This window comes from Onychomys torridus, chromosome 8 (genome assembly GCF_903995425.1).
Source record: "Onychomys torridus chromosome 8, mOncTor1.1, whole genome shotgun sequence".
NCBI classification, from domain to species: domain Eukaryota; kingdom Metazoa; phylum Chordata; class Mammalia; order Rodentia; family Cricetidae; genus Onychomys; species Onychomys torridus.
In genome coordinates, this window is record NC_050450.1 from 103,926,754 (window position 1) to 103,935,435 (window position 8,682).

Sequence of the window (8,682 nt, forward strand, 5' to 3'; positions counted from 1 at the left end):
AGAATTTCGGTGCCTGGAGGCCGACTTGGGCTACATAGTGCATTCCAAAGATAACGTGGGCAGCAGAGTGAGACCTTGTTTTCAAAAGAAAAAAAAAAGTTTTAAAGAATCTTTAGTTTTTGTTTTGCTTGAGATAGGAGCTCACTCTGTAGCCCAAGCTGGCCAAGGCATCTGAATATCCAGCATCTTGAGTTCACAATTCCAGGTGTGAGCTACTACCCTGGCTTCAAGCAGTTTTGACTAAAACAGATTAAAGTGTTGGTAAAGCTGGTGAAGGGGTAGACCCCCTCACACTGCCTATGTGGCAGTGGTGGCCACGTCATGTGGCTGTATTTCTTCCTACCTGTTCCTTGAGGAATGCTGGGGAAAAGTCACAGGGGTAGACACACACCCACCCTACACAAGTATTCAACCAGACAGACATATATATATACATACAGGTACACACAGCATACATGCATGCGTGTATGCATACATGCAGACAGACACTAACTCACCCTAGCATTAGCTTAAGGTCTCGGAGGAAATGCAGAACTGTGTGTAACATTCCAGACTGGATGGGGTGTGTGTGGTCTGAACCCTGGGGCTTCTCAGCTCCCTGTGCAGCCATGGGCAAGCCGACACCACTCTCTTCTCCATTTTGAGCTATGAAGCTGCATCATGTAGACTTGGGATAGCGATTTATCATTATTATTACTTCTTTCCCTCTTTACACATTTATCTATGTGTGTGTGGAAATCAAGAGAACAGCGTGCAGAGGTTGATCCTCTTCTGTAGGTTCTGGAAATGAAACTCAGTCATCGGGGCGACAGTATTCACCAGCTGAGCCGTCTCATTGCTTAAGACGGTCTTTGAAAACGGTAAGTCATTCGACAAGCAAGATGCTTATGAGTGGCTGACCCCATAGCCGTGAATGGTGGAGCCGCGTGCCCGCGGGGAAGCTCTAGGCCTGTGAGGCCCTTGTCTGCCATACTTACATTCGGGGCATGCCAGGGCTTCCTGCACTCAGGGAGCAGAGGGCGGCAGCAGCAAGAACATGCCGAGCCGGGTGAGGAGAGGAGACAGCGCAGGTGGTCTGGGGATGCCAGGGCTCTGAGCAAGATGCACGCTGTTTGCAGGTGAGAAGAGACTCCAGAAAGCCCAAGCTGGCCCACTGTGGGAGACAGAGCAACAGCCTCCTTACAGCCCCGTGGTTGGATGTACTGGGACCTGTGGGACCTGTGGCTGCCATGGGAACAGGGCTAAGAACTCAAAGCAGCAGGAGCAGGGGGGCCCCACCCGGAAAAAAAACATCCTGGTTGCTGGGGCCAGGCAGGCTCTGTGGGAGGGGTTATTTTTAGCAGTTTAGGCGGCTGGGGCTGGACGTGTATGGCCTTGCTGTCTGGCTGCACAACACACCCATTGTCCTGTCTGACCTTGCATGGCTGTTAGGGGGCCTCTCTGTCTGCCCCTTGCCCTCTAGGGTGCACCCGGGCTACAAAGAACATGGAGAAGGAGCTGGCTTGGAAACACAGCCGCCTGCATAGCTCAGGTTATCCCAGACAGGGAGAGAGTTTCTGGGGTGGTGGAGGGCACTGGGTCTTCCTGGACACCAGCCAGAGGCTCTCCTCCTGAGGCACAGGGCCAGAGGTCCCCAGAGTGTGGGAGCAGAAATGTGATGATCCAGAGGACATAGACCCTGTCCTTTCATTCCAGTCACACCCTGGGTGGTTTCTGCAGGGACTGAGGGGTGTGTGTGTGTGTGTGTGTGTGTGTGTGTGTGTGTGTGTGTGTAAGAAGCCAGGTTGTCTTTCCATTTCTCTCGCCCACACCCAGGCATCCGGCTCAGCACTTGGCCTTGGGTGTGTGACTTCTGTTTAATTCTGGATACAACACATACAAAGTAGGTCCAGAATTGGCATGTGGCATCAAGGATGAAAAACACTGCAAAGGCTACCCTCCCTGCATCCAAAGCTAACATGAGCAACACGGATGATTATGGAGCTGGATTCGGGGAGAAGCCACCTGACTGGCCCTGCCTAGAGCTGGGGTGCTGCTGAAGGACAGACAGCCTGTTTCAACCCCCTCCTCCTGGGCCAAGGGAGCTCTACTTTCTCTTACCTGCTCATGCTCTCTCTCTCTCTCTCTCTCTCTCTCTCTCTCTCTCTGTGTGTGTGTGTGTGTGTGTGTGTGTGTGTGTGTATGGAAGGTCTCAGATGTGCCTCTGCAGACATTCACATTATTTTTTTGAATTTTCTATTTTATGTGCATTGGTGTTTTGCCTGCTTATATATCTGTGTGAGGGTGTCAGGTCCCCTGGAACTAGAGTTACAGACAGTTGTGAGCTGCCATATTGAACGGGGAATTGAACCCGGGTCCTCTGGAAGAGCAGCCAGTGCCATTAACTGCTGAGCCATCTCTCCAGTCCCCTCACCTTATCCTTTGAGATAAGGTTTCTTACCTGAAGCTCACCTATTAGGTGAGGCTAGCAGCCAGCAAAGCTGAGGGACCTGCTTGTCTCTACCTCTCCAGTGCGGACATTACCAATAGGATTCTTTCCTGGGGCTCGAACTCAGGTCCTCTTGGTGCTTGTGTGTCGAGCACTTTGCCAGCTCTGCTATCTCCCCGGCTCCTGTTTTCTTTTATGCATTTGTTTTTATTTATTTACTGTGTGTGCGTGTGTTTCTGCCTGTGCCTGTGGCTCATGCACCAGGACATGCAGTTGGAGACCAGAGCACAGTTTGTAGGAGTCAGTTTGTTCTACTGTGTGTGGTTCGGGAATGGGACTGGGATCCCAAAGCTTGGAGGCGAGCACCTTTTCTGACAGAGCTGTCTTGCCTGCCCCTATTCTCAGATCTTGAAGGCTGAAAAGTCAGGAATTTCTGGTGGATAAGGAATGAAGAAGGGAGTCATGTATTCAACAAATGTTTATTGAGCACCTACTGTGTGCCAGGTAGCTCTAGATACCTGGAGAAGAAGGGCTGGGGCAGTCTGAAGTTGTCCTGGGTCAAGTTCTCTTCCCAAAACAAGTCCTGTAAGGGGCTGGGGACCCCTACCTTAAAAGTGGAAGGTCTAGTTACAGAAAGCAGAGACCTGTAGAAGCGAGACAGCTGGGAGTGGGGGGAGGGGTCCTCTAAGACTGGTGCCTTCTCCCCGGAGATACAGGCAAGGCCTCTGCAGGATGAGGTAGTCCTTCATCACCTCCTTTTCAGTACGGATATGCATGATTTCTTGAGGGGCCCAATCTGCAGATGGGCGTCCACACTCTCCAGGAAGAAGGCAGGCTTGAGCCTGTGACTGAAGAGCCCTGAAAAGTGGCTGTCCAGGCGACTCTGGAAAGGGTCAGTGGGGGAGGCCAGGGCACCACTGCGGCGTGGCCGGGAGGCTTTGAGCCTCCGAAGAAGGCTCAGCTTTCCGTCTCGAACAGCATAGAAGGCCAGGGCATGGTCAGCATATTCTAGGCAGACACCAACCGTAGGTGAAAAGGCATGGGGCAGTGGGGCCTCCAGCCCACAGAACCAGACTGAGAATCCACGCCCATTCCACTGCAGACAGCATGAGTGAGCATTTCGGCCCAGCCGGCCCCGATCATAGGGCTCTTGCGGAGAGAAGCCCTCAGCCATGACACCCACACTGACCCATCCTTCGATAATCTCTACTTCCCAGTAGTAGGTGCCCCGGTCCAGGGCACCCTCTCCTAGCACCTGCTCACAGTGTGTGAAGCGGGTGGGTGACTCTGGGTAGTTGATGGGACATAAAACCCTCTTGACGCCTTTGGTTCCGAAAAGCTGCAAGAACTTGTCTGCCGTATCACTGTCCAAATCCACGATGTAGGCAACTGACCCCATGGATGGGAAAGAGACACAGATCACAGCCAAGCTCGGATGGGATAGTCCCCCACAGGGACCCACCTCCCCCAAACACAGCCTCATCCCTTCTTCAGAACCACTGAGACCCATGGAGGTGACCTTGTCCACCCTAGAGATTAAGGGGAGGGTTCCCAAGCTCTGGGTTCTGAAGCCTTGCAGCTAACGGTGCTTTGGTAGCGTCGGGCTGGCTACTTACACTTGAGGAAGTAATCCCTGGGAGCCTCACTCTCCAGCAGGTCGGTGCTGTCAGGGTCCTGGGACTCCACATCAGCTGCACAAGGAGTGTGAAAGCAACCTCTCTGGACCATGTGTGGCTGGCACAGGGCTACCCTCGGTAGTGCCCACCCCCACCTGTGGTTGTAACTACCCCCACCCTTCCTTCCAAAGTCCCCAGCTACTTGGTGACAGACACACCCATATGGGACCGTGTCCTCAAGCATGTGTATCGCTTGAGTTCCCCCGCCCTTGCCTCCTTGCAAGCAAGACATTGATCTCTCTGAAGTTCATGGGAGAGCAAGAAGAATCACTTCTGGGGGGGGGGATGGCTTCAGTTCCTGGCAGGATTAGGGTCCCCTCCCCCAGTGCCAGACACCTTTCCCTCCTCCATTCCTGAAGGACACCAGATGTGGGGGCCCACCCGGTGTATCTGGGGAGGGGTGGGAGTCATCTTGGAGGGGCACTCACCTTCTGAACCACGTTTCTGCATCTCATCCTCGTCACCGCTCAGCCCCTGCAGCTGCTCCCACTGGCTGGCACAGGCTGAGACCAGGATGTCTCTCAAGGCTCTGACGACTTGGGAGGACTTGGTGAAGCTGAGTTCCCTGGGGGGCCCAGGGCCAGGGCCGCACCCCTCCTCCAGGGCCAGCCGCAGCGCCAGGAGCTCCTGTGCCAGACAAATGCCCATTAAGGCTCTGCTGGCCGTAGCTTCTCCCAGCCAGGGAAGGCAGCAACTGTCTTGGAAGGCCAGGTACCCATCGCCCCTGCCACCATTTCTCACCCCCAGCCCCTCACTTCAATCTTCCTGTGGCTCAAGAGCCATCCTCACCTGTAGGAAGCTGACTGAGTCAGCTTCTGGAACCTGACTGAGGTTGTGCCGTGCTCGGCTCAGGCGGCTGCGTTGTTCCTCCTGTCTACGCAGGTCACCCTGGGAGCGGCCCAACATAGTGGCCTCTCCCTCCTCGATGAACCCCAGCACCTCGGTCTGGAAACTCTGTAGGGTGGCTGTGGCTTCAGCAAACATCTGGCTCACCCTCTCTCGCTCGGCCACAGCTGCACTCTGCAGGATTGGGCGGTGGAGGCAAAGACCCAACCTGGCTACAGATTCCTTCTCTGACTGTGTGTGCCCACCCTGTCAGAAGGACCAGCCCAAGCTCTGGGTCTGAGCCAGGTCTCTGGAAACAAGGTGTTCCTGCTTAGTAGGGTTGAGCAGTCCCTAATCAGGGCATGTCTAGAGTGAGTGGTACATACTGGAAGCTTATGTACAATTTCAGAGGCCTGCTTCAGGGGTGCACATGGGGTTAGGGTGGGGTCTGACCTTGATGAGGGCTACAGTACGGCGGGACTGTGCAATGCCGGCACCCAGTTCATCCATCCGGTCCTCCACGGCACTCAGGACTTTGGGCTGCTCAGCCTGTGGATTGGGCTTTGTGAGTCTGGTGTCTGATGACAAAGGTCTCTGACCAGATCTGTGAATGGAGGGACTGGAAGGGCTGTGATTCTTCAGAATATGCCCAAAGCACCTTTGGCCAGGCTGGTGCCATTCCCGAATGCCTGGCAAGGTAGCAGCAGGCTGTGGGCATCTGACTCCTGTTGACCAAGAAGCCAGTATAGCGCCACCCCAGGTTCTCGGTTTATTTGGGATTTTTCCCCTCAGTGGGGAAGAGGCAGAGTGAGAGCGTGGGGTTGGGGTGTGACTAAACAAGAAGGGAGGACACTAACTAATCCCGGGGATTAGTTCCAAAAGAGCCTTCACCCCCAATCCAGCTCTGAAAAATGGGGATTCCTGGCAAATCCCCTGGGTCTTGTGAGTCACAGCCCCAGGCAGGAGAGACGGAAAATCCCAAAGCCAGAGGCGCCAAGACCGGGATGGAAGCCAAAGGAAACTGGGGGTGGAGGTGGTGGGACACTGGGCACATGCTCCCAACGGCCCAGAATATTCCGACAGAGCAGTTCTGTGTGACCAGCCCAGCCTCCGTCGTGCTCCTGGTGCCCGCCACACCCGTCCACAGTGGCTGACTCAGTCCGGGACAAATCTGAGTTGGGACCAGCAAGAAGAGCTCCGCAGCCATGGGGCCACGCCCGCGGCCAGCCACTCCTGGTCCCCACCGGCTCCAAGGGTCTATCTAACCCAGGTACCTCTCTGGCTTTACACCCACACTGACCCAGTTACACACACACACACACACACACACACTCCCTTTCGGCTCTCCGCCGTTCTTTCATCTACTCAGTAGTCCCTTCTGACTCCGCTTCCATCCACACCAGCCCTAGCAAACGACACTATAGACTGGAAGCGGTCGTAAAGATCCTCAGGTTCGAGGGGGAAACTAAGGCAGAGCCTATTGAGTCAGAGAGATGAAACCCACGCAAAGGTGGGAACCAACTCCACAAAGTTGTCTTCTTAATCTCCACGTGCACATCCACAATAATAATAAAACAGATAAAAGACACAGCCCGAGAAGAGTGGAGGGACTAAACAGCTCTCCCGCCCCGCCGGTCACCCATCTCCACGTGCCCGCTCAAGGTGCCCACGCCCCACCTCCTGAAGCGCGCGCTCCTGCTCCAGCGGCACTAGCTCGTGGCCGCGATGCTCCTGAGCGGCACAGGCCTCGCACAGGCACACTCTCTCCACGCGGCAGTAGCGCTCCAGCGGCCGCAGGTGGCGCGGACACAGGCTCTCCTCCAGCCGGCGCAGCGGCGGCACCAGGCGGTGGCCGCGCAGTGCGGGGCTGCGTTCGTGCGGGGCCAGATGCGCAGAGCAGAAGGAGGCGAGGCAGGAGAGGCAGGAGAGCGCGGCGGGCAGGGCGGCGCCCTCGGGGCACGCGTCGCAGCGCACCGGCTCTTCGGCGGGCCAGGGCTCGGGCGCGCAGGGAGCCGATGGCTCCGGAGCAGGAGGGGGTGCGCTGGGCGCAGGGGGTTCGGGCGTCGCGCCCCGGGCGGGGCCTGAAGCCGGGGCGGACATGGGTCCCGGGCCCGAGCCCTGGCGGAGTTGCAGCAGCTCGGACAGCGTGTGGTTCTTGCGGAGCTGCAGGCCGTCGGGGAAAGGCTCCTGGCACAGTGGACAGCGGGCCGGACCTCCGGAACCACCGTTGCCGCCGGCACTCCGGTGCGGCCAGAGCGCGCCCAGGCAGGCGAGGCAGAAGTTGTGGCCGCAGGGCAGTGTCACCGGCTCCCGGAGCGGTTCCAGGCAGATGGGGCAGCTGAAAGGCCCGCTGCCGTCCATGGCTCCGCAGCTGCCCGGGCACCGCCTGTGCTGCTCCCGCCTGGGAGGGACCAGGGACGGTTCGCGCCCGGCACCGCCCCCTGGGGCCAAGGCCAAGGGTCCAGCCCCCTCCAACCCCTCCGCAGTTCTGCCCGCCCCCAACGCGGCCAGCCGCTGTACCACGGGTCAGCAGACACGGGGCATGCCTGCCTTCCAGGGGCACACGACCCTCTTGAGCCCTCCACCCGTCGTGGGTGGAGGCGGTGGCAAATGGGCGTGAAAAAGAGTGGACGAGGACCGAGGATGCGAGGGAATGCATGGGGAGGAGGCTGGGAGGGCATCCGACCGCCATCCCCCCAACCTTGGTCAGCCCGGTGCCTCGGAGAGGTGGGAGGGCACAGCCATGTCGCCAGTACCTTTGCCCTCCCGCCCCTCCTGGGTACAGTTAGCAAAGTTCACGAGTTGCTGACATAAAGAAAAAATTACTGCTAGTGTGTGTCTGTTTTTGCCCCCTGGAGACTCTATTTACCCTCGCTGGGGAACTTGGCCTTGTCTGGATCTGAAATGGGAAGCTGACATCACTGGACAAATCCCTTGTCGGAGGAATTTACTTCCGCTCATCACATTCGCGGGTGCCTGTAGTTCTCTAAAAGGAGGCACTGGTTAAGACTTGCCCAACTATGCATCTGGAATGGTGAGTCTAACTGTAAGGATTTGTGTTTGTTTTGAGACATAGTCTCTATATGCAGCCCAGATTGACCTAGAACTCTTCGACTTCCTGCCTCAGCCTCCTGAGTGCTGGGACCACAGGCTTATGCCATACATCTGTTTTCATCTTATTGTTTTTAAGACAGGGTCTCCCCCCCCTCCCCCAGCGGAGTGGGGAGTGCTTGGTTTTTCGAGACAGGGTTTCTTTGTGTAGCCCTGGCTGTCCTGGAACTCGCTCTGTAGACCAGTCCGGCCTCGAACTCACAGAGACCTGCCTGCCTCTGCCTCCTGAGAGCTGGGATTACAGGCGTGTGCCACACAGCCCAGCGAGACAGGGTCTTTCTTATATAGCCTTGGTTATCCTAGACTTCTTATGTTGGGTTGGCCTTAACCTACTGATCCTTATGCTCCACTTCTCCAGTGCTGAGATTACAAGTGTATGCCATCATGCCCGGGTAAACTGACATTGTAAATTATACATCAATAATGTTAATTTTTAAAATTCATAGAATTCAAATTGTCAATATTATTATTATTAATAATAATATTATTAAAAAGAGTGGAGCCTGGTGCTGGGGAGACAGCTGCTCAGCTGGTAAAGTGCTGAGCGAGTGTGAGGACCAGAGTTAGAACCCGGGGCCCATATTAAAGGCAAAAAAGAAAAGGATAAACAAAATGGGTGGGATAATGTTGTTATAACCCTAA

The 8,682-nt window shown here is 55.9% G+C and overlaps 1 protein-coding gene across 1 annotated transcript; it reads right to left on the reverse strand.

Moving 5' to 3' along the window:
* Positions 1 to 2,888: 2,888 nt before the first annotated feature.
* On the reverse strand, positions 2,889 to 7,354 carry Trim47 (tripartite motif containing 47). The gene is made up of 6 exons (XM_036198226.1): positions 6,607 to 7,354; positions 5,383 to 5,478; positions 4,894 to 5,124; positions 4,533 to 4,731; positions 4,045 to 4,119; positions 2,889 to 3,817 (listed from the first exon to the last, which is right to left on the reverse strand). Exons 1-6 carry the CDS (start codon positions 7,288 to 7,290, stop codon positions 3,177 to 3,179), a joined length of 1,926 nt encoding a protein of 641 aa, XP_036054119.1. The 5' UTR covers positions 7,291 to 7,354; the 3' UTR covers positions 2,889 to 3,176.
* Positions 7,355 to 8,682: the final 1,328 nt, after the last annotated feature.